The 20,530-nt window shown below is 41.3% G+C and overlaps 1 protein-coding gene across 2 annotated transcripts in view; it reads left to right on the top strand.

Annotated features, from left to right (window-relative positions):
- The first annotated feature begins 1,728 nt into the window (after positions 1-1,728).
- The window catches only part of MOSMO (modulator of smoothened), a 61,953-nt gene continuing 43,151 nt past the window's right edge, over positions 1,729-20,530 (top strand). Inside the window, exon 1 of one of the 2 annotated variants that reach the window (XM_032844025.1) lies at positions 1,729-1,938. In XM_032844025.1, the coding sequence (XP_032699916.1) occupies positions 1,833-1,938 (106 nt within the window). In that variant the 5' untranslated portion in view covers positions 1,729-1,832. The remainder of the gene's footprint in view (positions 1,939-20,530) is intronic. The other variant, XM_032844024.1, reaches the window with a different exon arrangement.

Genomic DNA, 20,530 nt, shown 5'->3' with positions numbered 1-20,530 from the left:
TTTCTGCAAGGCTGTTGGATTTAGTGGAATTTGAAACTTGCTGAGTTTTGTGAACATATAGGCATTCCAAAAATAGAGACAGATGTCACTCTTCCAGGTTTTTCTAGAGATGACCTATGTGGTATTTAAGGAGAAAATGAGTGTCCCATCTCCTGTTTGCTGCATGGGGGGACTATCCAGGAAAGAGCAAGCTGGATCCAAAGTTAGGGTTAATGGTGATCTGGTCCATGAGTCATGAAAGAGAAAGAAACCTCCACTAGACAGCAGAATCGTAGACGGAGAGATCATCTGTATTTGATCATAACAAATTATGCCAAGGTCTTGTTTTGTTCTTGCTTTCATCCATCCAAACAAAACGTCTCCTCAGGCCTCAACTCAGTAAGTGTATCACCAAACACCTGGTCACTCAGGCCAAAACCTTAGGAGTCATTCCTGAGGCCTTTGTTTCAACCCCTCCCCCATTTTCAGTTAGCCATTTTCCTTGCCTACAAAATAGCCAAACCTGTACAATTTTCTCCATTTTCACTATTCTCCTCCTGGCCAAAGCTACATTTCTCTCTCCTAGAGTACTCTGCCTGTTAGCTGGTATCCCTGCTTTCAATCTTGCCCCCCCCCCCCCCCACTATCCTTTCTTTACAGATTAAATAAGACCATGTCAGTCTCCTGCCGAAAACCTCCTGAAATCCAGACTTTTTACCATGGTTCCCGAAGCTCTACCTCTGGCCTCCGCCTACCTCTCTCTTTTCATACTACCCTGAAGTCAAACAGGCTATTCCACAGTTCCTTGAACAAGCCAACTTCTTTCCCTGTCCCTTCCCCTAACCCTCTTCGCACTTGCTTTTCCCTCGGTCTGGAGGAGCCTTGCTCAAATCCTCACAGGTCGGGTCTTTATGATCTTGATCTCAGTGAACCTTCCCTGACCACCCCGAGTATCCCACAGGCCTCCGTCGCCGCCCCCACCCCCCGCCCGCTATCAGACCGACTTCCCCATTTAATACATAAAGAGACGCCTGAAATGATCTTTATTTTAAAGATAAAATTTTAACGTGTTTGTCTCTCGCCCACCAGGAAGTAAGGTTCCGGAGAGTGGAAACTTTGTCTCGTATGTCCAGTCCAATACCCCCACTAGGTGTCGACAGTTATCTCGTAAAGGGGCAGCCCTGGAGCTGACCGCCACGGAGGGGGCAATGCTAAGACAAGGTGACAAGGGCTGGAGGGGGGCCCGAGTCACTTGGCAGAGTCCCCCATCTACCAATCCGGTCTCCCTTACGAAAGCCTAAAGGCTGAGGGGCATTTTGTCACGAAACGGTCATTCAACAATGACAACGATATTATTATTGGCAAGAAAGCCAAAAGGCGGCGTGGCCCGCCGGAAGAGGTGCGGGGTGAGGGCCCGGGCCGGGTGCCGGTCCCGCTCCTGGGCAGCGAGGCGGGTGGCCGAAGACAGGCCGGCGGAGCGCAGCGGGGCCTGGGGCTGTCGGGAGGGTCGGAGCTGCGGGCCCGGGCTGCGAGGCGAGCGGCAGAGCCGGGAGGACCGAGCTGGGTCGCGGCGCCGCCGGGTAGCTGGCCCGGTCTCGCCGGCGCCGCGCTTTCGCTTCCGGGTGAGGGGCGGGCGAGCAGAGCAGTTCCGGGGCGGGCGGCGGTTCCGGCTGTGCGGGCCGCACCGCGGCTACTGGTCCCGGGCGCGCGGAGGGCGCGAGAGGCGCGCGGGGGCCGAGGGGGCGCGAGGCGGCGGCGCGGGGACTCCGGGCCCCAACGGCGGCCCATGGGGCGGAAGGCGTGAGGCCGCGGCCTGCCCGGGGCTCGGGGGGTGGGGGGAGCGGGGCGGGGAGATGGATAAACTGACCATCATCTCAGGATGTCTCTTTCTGGCCGCCGATATCTTCGCCATCGCCAGCATCGCCAACCCGGACTGGATCAACACCGGGGAGTCCGCGGGTGAGCGGCGGGCGCGCGGGGGGCCGGGCGGGGGATTGGCTGAGGGCGGGGAGCGGAGGGGAGACCCGGCTGAGGGGAAAACGGGGCTGGAGGGTGCGAGGCGGGGGCTGGCCTGAGGAGGGCGGGGGCGAGAGGCGTCTGGGGCTGCGGGACCGGGAGCCCGGGGGCCCGAGCGGATGGGGAAGAAGACGCGCGGTCGCGAGCGGGACCCTCGGGCTGAGGGGAGCGGCGCCCCAGGCTGAGCGAAAAGTGGCGGAGGGGCGACGAGACCTAGGCTGGGCTGGCGGGTCCCGGACGGGGAAGGGGACTGGTGGGGAGACAGTCACTGGACCTGAGGGACCGCGGAGGAACGAGCTTTGTCCTGGTTTGGGGGAGTGGGGTGGGGGGCGAAAGTCCAGGTGGGAGACGGGAAGAAACCGATTTGGAGAAAACTGAGGTGCCTGTGAAGGAATTAGAAACTAGGCGGAGAGACGGAGCTGGCGCTGGGAAGAAGGCAGCCTGTGGGGCAGAGCGAGTACCCCCAGAGAGCTGCGTGAGGAGTCAGGTCCCGGCCCCGGCCCGGGAGGGAGCTGCGGCCGGGCTCCTGGTGGCCCCGACCAAGACAGGGTTAATGGTGCTGGGGGAGCTGGCGTGCTCGGCGAGGGCGGGGTGGGGTGGGGGTCTCCCTCCCCGCGCCCTAGTCTGTCCCCTGCCCGCTTGGCAGTGTTTAAGACGCATGTGGCTTCCGATTTTCCCTTTTGAAGTCTGTGTGATTATAATTTTGCTTTATTTTAGGCCCGGGAGCTATAATAATACTAATAATAAACTTCACTTTATGGAGCATCTTTCATTCCAGCGCATCACAAAATGCTTTAGAGATCTTAATAGTAGTTACAGAATTAAATAACACATTAGAGTTTCAGGCAGCCCAGCAGCAGTAGCAGTGGCTGCTATAACACCACGGAGCTGTAGGCAACAGAGAAGAGGTGGTGCCCTCAGGAGAGAAATAGGCATCCTTCTAGAGGGTGTCCCAGGTGAATGCCCTTGCAGGATTTTTCTCATTTTGGACCACCTCATATGCGCGCGCGCACACACACACACACACACACACACACTCTCACTTCCTCTCTCTCTCTCTCTCTCTCTCTCTCTCTCTCTCTCTCTGTCTCACACACACACACACAGACACACGCACACTCACTCAGACCTGTGAGACCAAACCTCTAATTAATGTCACAGCTGTCAGGAGAGCTGATCAGAATGAAGGAATGAGCTTGTTTTTTAACTGCTTGTTCAGTGCAGGTGAAGGGAATATTGGGGGTTGGGAATGTCAAGACTCCCTCCGTGAATAATTTGTTATAAAAATGTATCACTGTGCTGTCAAAGTTACTTCTTAAGTATTACTTATGGTTCTGTATTTATCCTGCAGTATATTTAGCTCTTAAAAAAAGCTGTAGCTGGGACATTTGTTGCTCCCTCCTCCCTCCCTTCTCTCCTCCATCTAGATCTAGTAACACAAAATCATGCTGTCACATTTACGGGTTATTAAAATAACACACTAAAAAATTCTCCTTTTCTTGCCTTGACAAGTTTTAGCAGAGCTTTTAATTGTAAAACATGTATGATTATTTTGATGTGATTGAGCTGTTAGCTAATGCTACTGTTATATATTGCAATATATAAATTATCAAATACATTTAAGCATACACTTTGTATGCCTAATTACACAATGCTATATGTCAATTCTGTCTGTTTTTTAAAATTTGTAAGGTGAATAAGAGAATGTTCGGAATGGTTTGGAATTTGAAGAAACTATGGGCTGTTTCTGAAAATGTTGACAGTGTCAACTACTAGTTTCTGCAGTTATATGTGTGACATCCACTTCATGGCCTGTTGTTTTTATCTTAATTATATTTGCAATGACTTCTTTCATGAGACTTACTTTGGGACCTTATATGCCTAGGTATATAAGAAGAGGTATATAAGAAGAGGTTTCACTGTTCTAACAAAGAAGATGCTTTTTGTGAAGTGCTTGTAGGTGAATCCCAAAGTAAATGTCCGTGGGAAAGATATACAGTTGATCCTTGAACATGGGTTTGAACTGCACTAGTCCACTTACACATGGATTTTCTTTGATAAGAAGTCTTATAGTACTGTAAGAAGAAATCACTGTAAGAAGAAACCAAATCTTCTTTGATAAGAAAAAATAAATACAGTACTGGAAATGTATTTTCTCTTATGATTATCTTAACATTTTCTCTAGCTTGCTTTATTCTAAGAATACAATGTGTAATACATATAACCTACAAAACATGTGTTAATCAGCTATTTATGTTATTGGCAAGGCTTCTAGTCAACAGGCTATTAGTAGTTAAGTTTTGGGGGGAGTCACAAATTATGCATGGATTTTCAACTGTGCAGGACAGGAATAACTCCTTCATATCAGTAGACAAAGTCTTCAGCTATGAGTTGCTACAGAGATGGGAGGGACAGAAGTTCATGGCTTGAAAGAAGTAGAAAGTGTTTGAAATAAGTAAATAGTTGGAGAGAAGACATGCCAACCAGTGATACAGGAGGATTGTCTAGCAGCATGGAAACCTCATTGAAGTCAGTGGTCAAGAACATAGAATGTGATAAGCCATCTGCCTTATTAACCTTCTCTGGTAGTGCTCAGCTGGTTTGATACCAGAGGATGGTGAAAGCTAGTAGAAGGTTTCACTCGTGTTTGGGATTTGCTAACAAAATGCAACAGAATGACAGAGGAGCAAAGATGTTTAACGTATTGGCCAAAATGTCATAATGATGGCTCATGGATTCTCCGCTGGATAAAAAATAAAAGTGAATAAAGGAAAAAAGCTGACGTATTAGTCAGTGAATAGCAGATGGTACATGGTCAATGGAATGCTGGACCCAATAGAATTGAAGACCTGACTGGGAGTGATTGATAAAGTGGAAGGACAGGGGGTTATGGACAGAAGGTCCAGAGTGACAGAAGGGATGTGTGGCTAAAATGGGTGGAGGAGGTAGGTTTTTTTTCTTAATGGGTTCCTTCCCGGTCTTAGGAAACCCTTCAGTTAGATATTCTGTAACATGGAAGAGGAATAATAAGAGGTAGTAGGAAATTTTTCAAAAATCATATCTAACCTATATTTCTTACCTTAAATATGTCAGACAGTAAGCCCCCAAAATTAAATGGGATGTTCCTTTATTGACTTGTGCTGTGATAAGATGCACCTGAACTTTGCCTGGTATAGCATTTGTATGCTCAATGTACACTTTTATCTGAGCAGAAAGATCTAGACTTGAGTTAAAAACAAACAAACAAACAAACAAAAAACCTGGACAGAATTACACCTTCCAAATCAATGAAACATTTATGGGACGTTCAGATAAGATGGCAGAGGTGACAGGACTAGCTTTATTCCAAGATCTCCACAGAAGTGACAGCCTAGCAGCAAAAAGTTAAGTGTTCCCTTCAATGCATGAAATACAGCATATTTTGAGGTGATGTTTTTCGTGCAGTTTTTATTTTTATTTTTTTAAAGATTTTGTTTATTTGACACAGAGAGATCACAAGTAGGCAGAGAGGCAGGCAGAGAGAGAGAGGGAAGCAGGCTCCCCGCTGAGCAGAGAGCCTGATGTGGGACTTGATTCTAGGACCCTGAGATCATGACCTGAGCCGAAGGCAGAGGCTTTAATCCACTGAGCCACCCAGGTGCCCCTTTAGTGCAGTTTTTAAAGTGGACAAAATATATTTTGAAAATTGAATACTGGAGCTGAAAGGTTCTGCAGATGTAATTTGAAAACCACTGCGGTGAACTAGTATGGAAAGTTTCAGGATTCAAATCCAAACTTCATCACTTATTAGCTCTTTGATTTGGAGCAAGTTACGTAGACTCTCTACAGTTCTTCCTCTATAAAATAGGAATATTAATAGTACCCACCTGATTGAATTGTTATGATTGAGTTCATCCATGTAAAACATTTAAAACAGTACCTGACATATAGTAAGTGCTCATTAAATGTTAGATATTGTTGTATTGCTGTTGTGGTATGATAACATATCCCAGTTTTGAAATTAAAGCTTCCGATTTTTTACTGTGAGAACTGACATATTTTCTTTAATAGATGTTCTTGGTAATAAGGAAATATCAAGAATAATATGGCCAGGCTTAGCAGAAGTCAGATTAATCTTCCTCTTGGCATTGGACCTTCTGTATCACTCCTATCACTGTTCTTCATTTAGTCTTTCATCACCATAGTCTAGTTTCTCTACTCTTCAGTTTCTACTTGAACTATAAAAGAAGGAAATAAAATCTCCACAACCAAAAACTAAATAGGTTAACTTCCTAATATCCTGGCTAATAAACTGTATTATAAGGTTGTGGACCATGCTTCATACTGGCAAAATTTTTAGTTAGATTTTATTGCATTAGTGCAAATACAGAGAAAGTACATTCATTTTATTTTCATCTCTGTGGTAACATTTCCTGGGCTTGCTCTGATAGCTTGTAGGTTATGCACAAACTTTTGAAGATGTAATGAAACAGAAGTAGATACTGTATGTATGAGGAAAGTACCCAGGGAAGCACTTTAGAAAGGACCCTTAGTGGTTCCTATAGTATTATTGAATGTCAGGTGAATATAAGGGCAAAAATTGCATAATTCTGCTGTGTTGGGTCACATTTCTTCTGGTTACTGGAATTCAACATCAGTAACGGTATCTTTCATTTTATATAGTGCATTATAGTTTTTGGAGCAACCTAACATCCATGACTTGATTTGATTTCTTAGGCTTTTTATGTTTTGCCGATGTAGAACAGTCATTTCCACATCTTTTCCCACATGTCAGTGCTTTGCACATGAGATTTGAGTTTCAGTGTTGCAGACTCCCTTCTGGTAAACTCTTCATTGAAATATTACCGATATCTTATTTATGCACACCTTTTATTTACTTAATGGAGGGGCAAGATTGAAAGCAGGGATACCAGTTAACAGGCAGAGTACTCTAGGAAAGAGAAATGTAGCTTTGGCCAGGAGAATAGTGAAAATGGAGAAAATTGTACAGGTTTGGCTATTTTGTAGGCAAGGAAAATGGCTAACTGACAATGGGGGAGGGGTTGAAACAAAGAGTCCTCAGGAATGACTCCTAAGGTTTTGGCCTGAGTGACCAGGTCTTTGGTGATACTTTTTACTGAGTTGAGGCCTGAGGTTAAAATTCAAGTGGCTGAAGTTCTTGCCAGATTTTCAGAAGAGGGAAGAAGGAGATTTGGGTTTTAGTCTTAAAGTGGTGTCCTTGGCTTTGTACAAGTTCCTTAACCTCACTGTCAACAGTTTTCTCATCCCTCAACAGACATATTTTTGTGGGGGGAAAAAGTTTTTTAGTTTCATCGAGTTAATTCTAAGAAAGTCAGCAACTCAGCAATGCTGCTTCTGATAAATAAAAATGATCTAGAGATCCCTTTATTGAGCCATCATTCCTCTACACCAAGGATTAGTGACCATTTGGAGTTATGCCATCCCATGGCCAACTATCCTATGCTCAACTATCATCTTTCATAGTTTGGTGTTCTTAACAGAGAGTTCCAGATGTTTTCCAAAAGTCTCTTCCAGTACATTAAGGAATTCCTCTTTTGCGTCTGATCAGATTTCCCTCTATACAGTTGGTTATCACATTCACTTTGTAGTGTGTGGTAGTTAGTATATTTATTCCTGAAAAGATTTTCATTCTTACTCTTTTTTAAATTGTTTAGATTGGATGTTAGAGTGTTTAAGGAGTCATAATAACAGACACACTCTTTCCTGCTTATATTCTGAACTGAGGGGAAAAAAGAATAGAATCCAAAATTTTATTTTATTTCTAATTAAAAGGATATTGGAGAATGTGGCTGTTATCTGTGGACAGGCATCTTCCTCTTACTGGATCTCAAAATTGAACAGATTAATTATTCATTCCCAGGCAGGATGGAGACACCTGCCCTATAAGGCTTCCAGCATGAAAGAAGAGAGAAAATGGGTACTACCTATGGGCAAATTGCTCCCAAGCGCAAAAGTTAGACCACATATGCCCAGTTTTTTCTCCTACTAAACTGCTAGTCAAATGAAGTCATTCCTTTGACATGGAAAGGTTTAAGTGAGGAGACACAGATAAGCTAAGAGCATTATGCTATAGCCCCCACCCTACCCCATGGCCCATGGGGGAGAAGGCCATTTGAAACCTAGGAGATGGCTGACCTTTTTTGGGTTGGGGAGAAGAAATTTCTTTCTGCCCAAGAATAAAAACTGGCAGGTGCTTGGGGAGGTGAAAGACTTGAAGAGGGAGACATTTTCCTGTTGTGCTGCCCACTACCTTCTCCACAGGAAATCCTGGTAAACCTCAGATAGGGGACTGGGTGCTTGACATGTGTCATTTAAGATCTACAAGTGGATCTGGCCTACAAATTGGGGTCCTTGGTTTAGAACATTAAAATTACAAGCCATTCAAACAGACCTGTTTATTAAATACTAGAAAATTATTAAATAGTGCTTTCCCCTGAGTGGTAACAACTTCAGTGATCACAGAAGTGTTTTACCATGAAGGAGCTCTGTAACATCAGTTTAAACAAACAGAGCAGTCTGTCCAGAACTTCCATTTTGTTCATCACTTTGGACATGACTTTTAGTGAAGGACAGAATTTGATTCTAACTAAGAGGGCAAAAATCTTGCAATTGTATTCGCCTTTAATTTAAGAAGCATTCACAGAATTTCTCCAATGGTCTTTTGAGTCTTTTGCCAGTAAATTGCTTTTTAAAAAACAGCTTTATTGAAATATAAGTCCACCAACCATAAAATTCACCCATGTCAAGTGTGCATGTAGGGGCTTTTAGCATATTCATAAAGTTGTGCCACCATCACTATAGTCAATTTTTAAAAATTATTTTTATTAACATATAATATATTATTTGCCCCAGGGGTACAGATCTGTGAATCATCAGGCTTACACATTTCACAGCACTCACCATAGCACATACCCTCTCCAGTGTTCATCACCCAGCCACCCTCTCCCTAGCCTCCCATCCCCCAGCAACCCTCAGTTTGTTTTGTGAGATTAAGCATCTCTTATAGTTTGTCTCCCTCCTGATCCCACCTTGTTTCATTTTTTCTTTCCCCTGCCTTTCAAATTCCTCATATCCGAGAGATCATGTGATAATTGTCTCTCTCTATTGACTTACTTCGCTCTGCATAATACCTTCTAGTTCCATTCACGTAGTTGCAAACGACAAGATTTCATTTCTTTTGACGGCTGCATAGTATTCCATTTATGTGTGTGTGTGTGTGTGTGTGTGTGTGTGTGTGTGTGTATCACATCTTCGTTATGCATTCATCCATTGGTGGACATCTAGGTTCTTTCCATAGCTTGGCTATTGTGAACATTGCTGCTATAAACATTCGGGTGCACGTGCCCCTTCGGATCACTACGTTTGTATCTTTGGGGTAAATACCCAGTAGTGCGATTCTTGGGTCGTAGGGTAGCTCTATTTTCAACTTTTTGAGGAACCTCCATGCTGTTTTCCAGAGTGGCTGCACCAGCTTGCATTCCCACCAACAGTGTAGGAGGGTTCCCCTTTCTCTGCATCCTCACCGACATCTGTCGTTTCCTAACTTGTTAATTTTAGCCAATTCTGACTGGTGTGAGATGGTATCTCATTGTGGTTTTGATTTGTATTTCCCTGATGCCATCACTACAATCAATTTTAGAACATTTTTAGTACCCTCGAAAGAAACCCCCATCCCTTAGCCATCATCCTTCAACTTTCTGTTCTTAGGCAACCGCCAGTCTTTCTATCTCTAAGGATTTGCCTATTCTGGACATTATATATAAATGGAATCATACAATATGTGGTCTTTTATGATTGGTTTCACTTAGCATGTTTTCAAGGTTCACATCCATATTATAGTAAACATTGGTACTTCATTTCTTTTTATGGCCAAATTAATTTATCCATTCATCAGTTGAACATTTGGGCCAGTACATTTCTTTTATTTCAAAGAATAAAACTTCCTTAAAATGAGCCAAGTGGTACTTTTTAAAATTTTTAATTTTTTTTGAAGATTTTATTTATTTATTTGACAGAGATCACAAGTAGGCAGGCAGGCAGAAAGAGAGGGAGGGAAGCAGGCTCCCCGCTGAGCAGAGAGCCCGATGTGGGACTCGATCCTAGGACCCTGGGATCATGACCTGAGCCAAAGGCAGAGGCTTTAACCCACTGAGCCACCCAGCCACCCTTTTATTTATTTTTTTTTTTTTAAAGTGGCATTACCCGTGTAAATAATACTTGGCAAATAATAAGAACTTTGAGTAAAAATTCAAAGACCAGTCTTTTTTATAGTGTTACAGGACATACTTGAAACTTGAAATCATTTATGATGCTGTAAATTTCACAGTGTAGGCCAGATTTTCCAATATGAGATTAGATTTCCTGAACAAAGCATTTATTTCCTTTACAACCTTGGTTTCAGAAGTCCTCTCTTTTTACTATTACCAGTAGGGATGTTGGCACTTCAGGAGGAAGAATATAAGCTAATAGGCCTAAAAGTTTTGAAGAAGGGGTACTTGGGACCAAGAATATGGACAGAAGCCATGAGCAAATGGAAATCATCAGAAGGCAGGAAATTTCGAAAAAGAAATGACAGAGTGATGATGCCATTGCATTTATTAGACAGACCAGACTTCTTAAATTCTGTCACTTGGCTGTTCAAGACAAAGCTTTCAAAGCTGGCATAATGTAGTCACATACCTCCGCTGTTCAGCGGGGTGTGACCTACAGCAGTGTTTTTGTTTAACCCCTTTTCTGATAAATATTAGGTTTGTACTGGAGTTGCAACAGAGTAAAATTAAAATGGTCCCCCAGGATTTAGAGGCAGCCATATCTAGATATGATTCTTGGATTCCCATTTTATAAGTTTTATGATTTGGGGCATGTAATTTGATTTCTCAGCTATATAATGGAGACAATGTATTTATTTCAAGGGATGGTTGTGAGGAAATAAACCGTGGAGTATAAGGAATTAGCACATGGTCTGGTACATACCAAAATGCTCCAGTGTTGGTCATAATTATTATGTAAAAAGTCAAAACATTTAAATTTTTTAATATTTCCCTTTTTATTGCCTGTCTTGCTTACTTACCGCTTGCTTTGTTCTAAAAAGAGACTTAAGGCAACATGGTGTGTCTGTATTTGAGTATAACTGAAACCCAGCAGAGTCCAATCCAGGAAAGTCCAATCCTTTGTAGTGGTAATATCAACTTGATGGGACACATATAAGTACCAAAGCCAAGGCCTGCATTGGGTTTATATGTCTCTGGAACAGATTGAAGAGGTTTTCTAAATGAAAGGCAGCCTAGCATCATAGAAAGGGCACACGGGTTTTGGAATTATACCAAAACCAGCATGTAGTCAGATGCCAGTCCTGCTATTTACTAGCCATCTAATTAATTTGAGACATGTTGTAGTTGAGTTTTTTAATTAGTAAAAATTGTATCATTCAGACTTGATTAATACTTTTTTCAGCTCTTCCAACTGTTAGCAGGTTCAGACTCTCAACTTTCCGTTCTCCTATAGGTTAAAGAGTTAAGAACTGCAGTGCATTATGAAAATCCTTTAGTTCAGAAGTTTTGTTTGTTTTTTTTAAGGTTTTGTTTATTTATATATTTGAGAGAGAGAGTGTGCATGGGTGCAGGCTGGGAGAGGGAGAGGGAAAGAATCTCAGGTGGACTCTATGCTGAGCACGGAGCCTGACGTGGGGCATGATCTCCTGACCCGGAGACCATGACCTGAGCTGAAACCAAGAGTCAGACGCTTAACTGACTGAGACACACAGGTACCCCCAGAAGTTATTTTTAAAGGAATTTACCCAAGAGCTAGTTATCTATAAACTTTATAGTTGAGTATCAAGAGTCAGTCTCACATCAAAGGCTAAAAATACATTTGGAATATATGAGATCGTCGTTTCTTTATAGAGACCTGGCAAATAGTTTAACTGAAAATTTAGTTTTTGTCTACGGAATAAAATTTCTTCTAGTTGTCTTTAGCTTCTGTAATGCAACTGTGAATTTTGGCGTTTTTTTCTGTACTTCATTTTAATGCATATTTAAGCAGTTGGTCCAAATTTCATAATCTTGTAGGGGAAATTTGGTCACATAATGAAGTATTGCTGTTTAAGAAATTGTTATTGTTGGATTATAAATAAGAGCTTAATCATGCAACTTGAATGGATAATTATTTACATGGTGACCTTCTTTTATATCCCCTAAATAACCCAGGAGATTAGGCTGTAAAGTGACAACAATGACAGTGTCTAGGTAGAAATTTCATATTTATAGCTTTACCTGTCTATGATGATTTATGTAAACATTACATCATATCTTTTTGGTAGTCAGAATGTTTTATTTTCAAGCTTTGGAGCTACACAATTTTTCCCAAGTGCTTTCACTAATTCTCTGCCCAGCTAGCAGATGGCTGCTAAAAAGTTCAATACTTACAACACCTGATCCAGTTGATCACAACAGATACCGTGGCTATATTATTTCATTCTTTGTTGCAGACTGATGAAAAAGTAATATTTAGCAAAGCTATTCTTGAAGTCCTAGAGAGGTTAAACAATAGCCGTGAAAGAACCTAAGAATCTTTGAATATCAAGGTTCCTAAAAATAAGTGTCTGGATCAAAGTCACCCTTCAATTAATATGCCTATGCAAACTTTGCCAAGTATTCTCTCATTAGTAAATTACAGGGAGGAGAATCCTTACCAAATATTCCATGAGCAAGTAGAATGTGATGTTCGTTTGGGATTTATTGCTTTAGAGTTGACAAAATAGAGAAGCATGTGGATTTGAGGTGTTGCTGTCAATGATACATGTATTTATGAGGATATACCAAAAATGTGTAATTTACTTACATGACGTTTCAATGTATGATTCCTGTTTCAAGGCAAAGTGACATTTCTTTGAACTACTGCTCTATTTTTTTTTTTAAAACTAGGAGGAAAAGGCTGCACTTTTTTATATGTCTGTTTACACTAGCTTTGCTATAAATAAAAGTTCACATTTGGCATTTTGACACTTGGCTGTTGTATATATTGAGCAAAAAGCAGCTGTTGACTTTTAATATAGATCTGTTCAACCAGGGACTATACACTGCTATCATTAGAAATTAAACAGGAGTAAAGATAAATGCAGTCGGTTGGGTCAAGTAAGGAAGTATGAGAGCAAAATCACACCAGGTCTCCCCGTTTCTGGTGTATGTACAGTGAGTTACTCACCTGGAACATCACTGGATCTACTTTCAGCTATAATAATAGAAGATTAAAAAAAAAAAAAAAAAACAGACCATGTTCAAGTTAGTTCTGCTGACCAGACCACTAACTTAAAAGACAAAGATCTCTAAGACCATTTCATTTATAACCATTTCATTTTAAAAGTACCATTCATTTAAATAAAACTTTTAATATTCTATGAGTACCACTGGATTTTATTCCAGACAGCGTCACAATCAGTGCTTATTGAAGTACGTGTGGTCTGTAAAGAACTGCATTAAACATTCTGAGAGTTTGCATTTATGCAAATGAAAAAGTATTTTACCCTCGAGAAACCTACACTCTATTTGGGAAGATAAAATTATATGCATAAGAAATGTGTCAAATACGTGATGAAACTTTCTGCCCAGGTGTTTGAGGAGGAGATGACATATGAGCTTAACAGATGATACACTTAATAATGAATATATATATTCACATATATATGTATAATGAATATTAAAATAATTACGAAAGTTTGGACATTTCTTGTCCTTGAAGGTAAAATGGCATACTGAAATTTCCATTCCAGTCCATTTCCAAACATTGCTGCTAAATTCATCTTTCTAAAGGATAGATATTATTATAATATTATAATCACAAATGCTTATATAGCGTTTACTTTATGACAGATAATTTCTAGGTACTTTACATGTATTTACTAATTTAACCTTTGCAATATCCTTATAATAGATGCTGTTATTGGCCTCCACAGAGATACAGAAAAGATATATAACTTGCCCAGGGTCACACAGCTGATAAGTGGAAGAGCTGAGATTTGAACCCAGGAAGTCTAGCTCCTGAGTCCTGGCTATGAAGCACTTCATGTTTTTGTACCAGAAACCTTCAGTGACTCATCTTCCACAGCATAAGGGCATTCAAGTATCTTCACAATATGGCTTTAGCTTACCTTTCCAACCTTCGATCCTACTTTTTTCCCTGCGTGGATCTACATTCTAGCTCTTCTGTATTATTTTCTATTTCCTAAATAAAATCCGTATTCTCGTCTCTAGACTTTGCTTATGTTACCTATTCGCAGTATCCTCTCACTCTGCCCTGTCCCTGTCTTACCAGACCTTCCCATCTTCCAAGCATATTTCAGCTATCATCTTTGTGTGTGTGTGTGTGTGTGTGTGTTACGGTAGTCACCATACAGTACATCATTAGTTTTTGACGTAGTTTTCCATGATTCATTGTTTGCATATAACACCCAGTGCTCCATGAAATCTATGCCCTCCTTGATACACATCACCAGGTTTACCCATTCCTCCACGACCTCCCTTCTAAAACCCTCTGTTTCCTAGAGCCCATAGTCTCTCATGATTAGTCTTCCACTCCAATTCCCCCCCGCTTCATTTTTCCCTTCCTTCTCCTAATGCCCTCCATGCTATTCCTTATGCTCCACAAGTAAGTGAAACCATATGATAATTGACTCTCTGCTTGACTTACTTCATTCAGCATAATCTCCTCCAGTCCCATCCATGTTGATGCAAAAGTTGGGTATTCGTCCTTCCTGATGGCTGTGTAATACTCCCTTGTGTACATAGACCACATCTTCTTTATCCATTCATCTGTTGAAGGGCATCTTGGCTCTTTCCACAGCTTGGTTATTGTGGACATCGCTCCTATGAACATTGGGGTACATATGGCCCTTCTTTTCACTACATTGGTATCTTTGGGGTAAGTACCCAATAGCATAGTCACTGGGTCATAGGGTAGCTCTATTTTTAATTTCTTGAGGAACGTCTGCACTGTTTTCCAAAGTGGCTGCACCAACTTGGATTCCCACCAACAGTGTAAGAGGGTTCCCCTTTCTCCACATCCTCTCCAACATTTGTTGTTTCTTGCCTTGTCAATTTTCACCATCCTAACTAGTATAAGGTGGCATCTCAGTGTGATTTTGATTTGAATTTCCCTGATGGCTAATGATGATACACACTTTTTCATGTGTCTATTAGCTATTTGTGTATCTTCTTTGGAGAGGTACCTGCTCATGTCTTCTGCCTATTTTTTTGACTTGATTATCGTCAACTGCAATCTTTGTAAAAACCCTTTTTGAGGAGCGCCTGGGTGGCTCAGTGAGTTAAAGCCTCTGCCTCTGGCTCAGGTCATCATCCCAGGGTCCTGGGATCAAGCCCCGCAGCATCGGGCTCTCTGCTCAGCGGGGAGCCTGCTTCCCTTCCTCTCTCTCTGCCTGTCTCTCTGCCTACTTGTAATCTCTGTCTGTCAAATAAATAAATAAATAAAATCTTTAAAAAACAACAAAAAAACCCTTTTTGAGACCCTACCAAAGTGATTCCCCTTCCTAACCCCTTGGTAATACCTTGCACATTTTTTTTCATGGTCGCATACCTGTATCATGGTTATTTGTGTGTCATGCCTGTTTTCTAGTAGAAATCTGTTAGATTATTTTTTTAAGTTCCCTAAGAACAGAGAATATGATTTATTGATCTCTGTACCTTAGGTAGTACTCAGTCCAACCTTGCATGTGGCAAGAAGTGGGAGGTGTTATGTTTGACATTAAGATTTTGAACCAAGGAAGCTCTTTTCCACTTACTAAAGGGGATGCTGCCTGATTCTTGGATTGTTGAAAAAAGCCCATTAGATCTTCAGGTTTTCTCAGTTGAATTCTTTTTTTTTTTAATTGAATTCTTTTAAAAACAGATTGCTTTTATTCCTTTATTCTAACCTTATATTTGGTTAATAGTCTGACTCATATAAAATACAAAGTAGCAAATAATTTTCTCAATTTCGAAGGCATTATGCCCATGTCCCTTAATAGGTGGTCTGTGGGGTACCTAGGTGGCTCAGTTGATTATTGATTATTGATTAAGTATCTGCCTTCATGCAGGATCAGGTCATGATCATGGGGTCCTGGGATTGAGCTGTGTGTCAGGCTCTCTGCTGGGTGGGGAGGGAAGCTGCTCCCTCTTCCTCTGCCATTCAGCCTGCTTACTCTCTCTCTATCAAATAAATTTTTTAAAATCTTAAAAAAAAAAAAAAAAGATTTTGAACCTAGAGTAGGGAACAGAATTGGGAACTTGGGAGAGTGAGCTGATTTATTGGCAAAAGTGGTAAGTTTGGGTTAGACATGTTATATTTGAAGTCAGAATATAATATCCAAATAGAAACAAACTAGAATCAAGACAGGGTAATATTTGGCATTCTGAATCTTACCTCATTTTTACAAATATGATACTTATATACATAGATCAAATTATTGTTTAATAGCTAAATATCCACAGAATATAGCCTTTAAAAAAAAATTATCAGTTGGTTTTCATTTTGATGGTAAGGCCCAGCTACCATATAGTCATTCCCAGCTTTGATTAAAAAAAAATTCTAAGATGAGGGGCACCTGAGTCCAACTCTTGGTTTTTGCTCAGGTCATGATCTCAGGGTCATGAGTTCAAGCCCCGTATCAGGCTCTGTGCTGGCCATGGAGCCTGCTTAGGATTCTCTGTCCCTCTCCCTGTCTCCACTCTCTCTCTCTCTCTCTTTTTTTTTAAACAATTTTTTAAGGATTTTATTTATTCCTTTGAGACACACACACAGAGAGAACATGGGCAGGGGAAGAGGGAGAGGGAGAAGCAGACTCCCTGCTGAGCCAGGAGCCTGTTGTGGGGCTTGATCCTAGGACGCTGAGACCATGATCTGAGCCAAAGGCAGATGCTCAACCATCTGAGCCATCCAGGTGCCCCTCGCCTCTTGAGCCCATGCACGCACGCATGCGCCCTCTCTCTCAAATAAATAAATAATATATATATTATAATATGAAAGTTAATCTGTAGGTTGAATGGTTGGTTCTCTGGATAAATATAGGTGTTAGATTACTAGGTTAGCCCTAGTAAGACTATGTTGCAACTGAAATATTTGCTTCTATAACAACAAAAAAAGTATAGAGCAATACAGTTGCATTGCTAATAGAATTTTTAAAAAGATAAAAAGGGCTAAGAAAAGCTTACTTCTCTGATACTTTAATTTGCTAACTTGACTTTAAAGCTTATGACATTCCTATAGTCAGTGGTATTGTAATAGTGGTGTGTGGGGGCAGATGGCAGCTACACTTGTGGTGAGCACAGCATAATGCGTAGACTTGCTGAATCACAGTTGTACACCTGACACTACTGTAACATTGTGTCAGCTGTACTTTGGTTAAAAAAGCCTTATGACATTCCTTCTCTGTGATTATAGGTGCTTCACTGAGATTGTTTTTGTGTTTGTCAATAATATTTTGTGTCATTTTTTGACTTTGCCTATCAGAAGAAGACGAGGGAGGGCACCTGGGTGGCTCAGTTGGTTAAGTGACTGCCTTCGGCTCAGGTCATGATCCCGGAATCCTGGGATCGAGTCCCGCAATGGCCTCCCTGCTCAGGGGGAGTCTCCTTCTCCCTCTGACCCTCCCCTTTCCAGGCTGTCTCTCTCCTTCTCTCATTCTCTCTCTCAAATAAATAAATAAATAAAGAAGAAGAGAGAATTTGCAGAAAATATGTGTTTAAGGGATTTCCTTAGGTGGAATAGTCTGAGATAGAGTTATATCAGTGGAGACCAAGGTGTGCATGGGTGCATGAAAGTGCCTATGCTATGTGTGGTGTGTTACGGTGGGGAATGGACACGAGGGAGATGAGGAATTTGTGATGGGTAAATGATCTCTTCCATGGAGAAACAAGGTGATACAGAAGAGGTTGGATCCAGTGTTTCTTGTTCAATGGAAAGCCCCATTAGTCTGAGCTGCTATGGTTACTGTTTGTTGGGGGGGGGGCATGATGGGCAGAGTAAGGAGAAAAACAATATGTTATACACCAGTTAGGGTATAAGTTGGTGCAAAATATTTTTAACTTGAAGAGTGCCTCTTTTTTTTTTTTTTTTTGAGATTTTATTTTTAAGTAATCACTACAACCAAGGTGGGGCTCAGACTCAAGACCCCGAGTTTTAGAGCCACATGCTCCTCCAGCTGAGCCAGCCAGGTGCCCCTTGAAGAGTACCTCCACTGAAACTTGGCTTTTGATTCAGACTTTGCTGTGGAAGTTTTGCTTGTGCTTAAAAAATTACCAAAATGCTTATTCTTTATTTGGCCCAATGGAAAAATAGTTTGTGTTCCCCCTTCATCCTCATGAATCCCATCTCTTGATTTTAAATAAAAGTAGATATGTATGATAAATTCTTAGACAGCTATTTTATTAAGAAAGTCGTAGTGAGAATAGAATGGGGATTGACATGAGAACTCCCTTCAAGGTCTGGTTCTGCTGTTTACCAACTGTGTGACTTTGAGCATGTTACTTGGCCTCTGTAAGATTTAGTTTCCTCATCTGTGAGTGGGGATAATACCTCTTACCTTACAAGATAGCTCTAAGAACTAAAGTAGATTATCTGAAACATCTACTGCAGTACAGGCATTTATGGTAGCAATTGTTTTGTTAAGCAACTAAATGGATTAATCTCTTATTACACTGGATGCATAAAGTTTAATGGAATTGATTCTTTACCTATCATACAGTCATCAAGAGCAGTCTGATTTTTTTTCAAACTAGGATATATCACTGTGCTAGACATGGTTTCCCATTTCATTTTTTTTTTTAAGATTTTATTTATTTATTTGACAGAGGGAGATCTCAAGTAGGCGGAGCGGCAGGCAGAGAGAGAGAGGGAGAGGAAGGGAAGCAGGTCCCCTGCCCAGCAGAGAGCCAGATGTAGATGTAGGCTGGATCCCAGGACCCCGAGACCATGACCTGAGCTGAAGGCAGAGACTTAACCCACTGAGCCACCTAGGCGCCCCTCCCATTTCATTTTTAACATACACACTTACTGTGCTCCTGACTCTTGGATTACTGTCTTCTGCTGGGAGAAAAGAGTACTAGGCAGCCTATCCAAATGTTTATATGAAAGTGCTCTTCTACATGTCAAAGGTAATATGTTTGGGGGGATTTCTCAGTAATGATGACAGCTTATATTAAGCCATTAACATTCTGTCAACCTTCTTACTCTAGCTAACATCTGCTAAGTGGGTAATGGATTGTAGTCTATGACCCTCGAGTAGATCTACTCCCCCCTAGAGTAGGCTTTAGCAGGACCTTGACCTCATTAGTTGAAGTCAGTAACTAAGTTAGATAGAAAGGTCTAAAAGTGGGTGCCTGGGTGGCTCAGTGGGTTGAGCCGCTGCCTTCAGCTCAGGTCATGATCTCAGGGTCCTGGGATCGAGTCCCGCATCGGGCTCTCTGCTCAGCAGGAAGCCTGCTTCCCTCTCTCTCTCTGCCTGCCTCTCTGTCTACTTGTGATCTCTCTCTGTCAAATAAATAAATAAAATCTTTAAAAAAAAAAAAAAGAAGAAAGTTCTAAAAGTGAAGCATGATTGATGATCACAGGTAGCCTACATTTGTTAAAATCCTATTCATTTGCTTATTATGAAACATAAGGTGAATGACTATATTTCATTATCCTAAAGATAAAATAATTTCAGAGTTTAATATAAGTTTTAAAAAATTAAATAAGTCACTTAAAATAGCAATAAATCTTATTTTATTTATTTAATAAATCTTATTTATTTATTTTTAAAGATTTTATTTATTTATTTGACAGAGATCACAAGGAGGCAGAGAGGCAGGCAGAGAGAGAGAGAGGAGAAAGCAGGCTCCCTGTGGAGCAGAAAGCCTGACATGGGGCTCGATCCCAGGACTCCAGGATCATGACCTGAGCCAAAGGCAGAGGCTTTAACCCACTGAGCCACCCAGGCGCCCCAATAAATCTTATTTTAAACAGATGTATACAGTCACATATCAGCATGTTAAATCACTTTAGAGACTCAGACTCTAGCTAAGATTTGGTGGATTAGGATCAGAAGACAACACTTGGGATGTCTGTGTGGCTCAGTCAGTTAAGTATCCAGCTCTTAATTTGGCTCAGGTCATGATCTCAGAGATTGAGCCCTGTGTTGGGCTCTACACTCAGCAGAGGTCAGCTTGAGATTCTCTCCCTCCCCCTCTGACCCCCTACTTGCATTCTCTCTCTCTCTCTCTCAAATAAATTAAATAAATAAATCTTTTAAAAAAATAATAGAAGAAAACAACTCTTATATGTTGAAATGTCACTGATACAGGATTAGCCCAGGAGCTTTAGAGGGTTATTGTCTACCTTCTTACCACCCAGTAAGTAACTATCATTCAGTAACCATTTAGAATCCCACAGTAGCTAGTAAGAGCTCTGCTTTAAATAGATCCCCTCTATTTAAGATGTGATGGTCCTTTATTGTGAGCCTTTTCACAGTTAACAAGGAGGTTGGGTA

This window comes from Lontra canadensis, unplaced genomic scaffold (assembly GCF_010015895.1).
Source record: "Lontra canadensis isolate GAN:19392208 unplaced genomic scaffold, GSC_riverotter_1.0 scaffold146, whole genome shotgun sequence".
Classification (NCBI taxonomy): domain Eukaryota; kingdom Metazoa; phylum Chordata; class Mammalia; order Carnivora; family Mustelidae; genus Lontra; species Lontra canadensis.
Note: the sequence above shows the minus strand (reverse complement) of the source record. Positions and strands in the feature narration are given on the sequence as shown.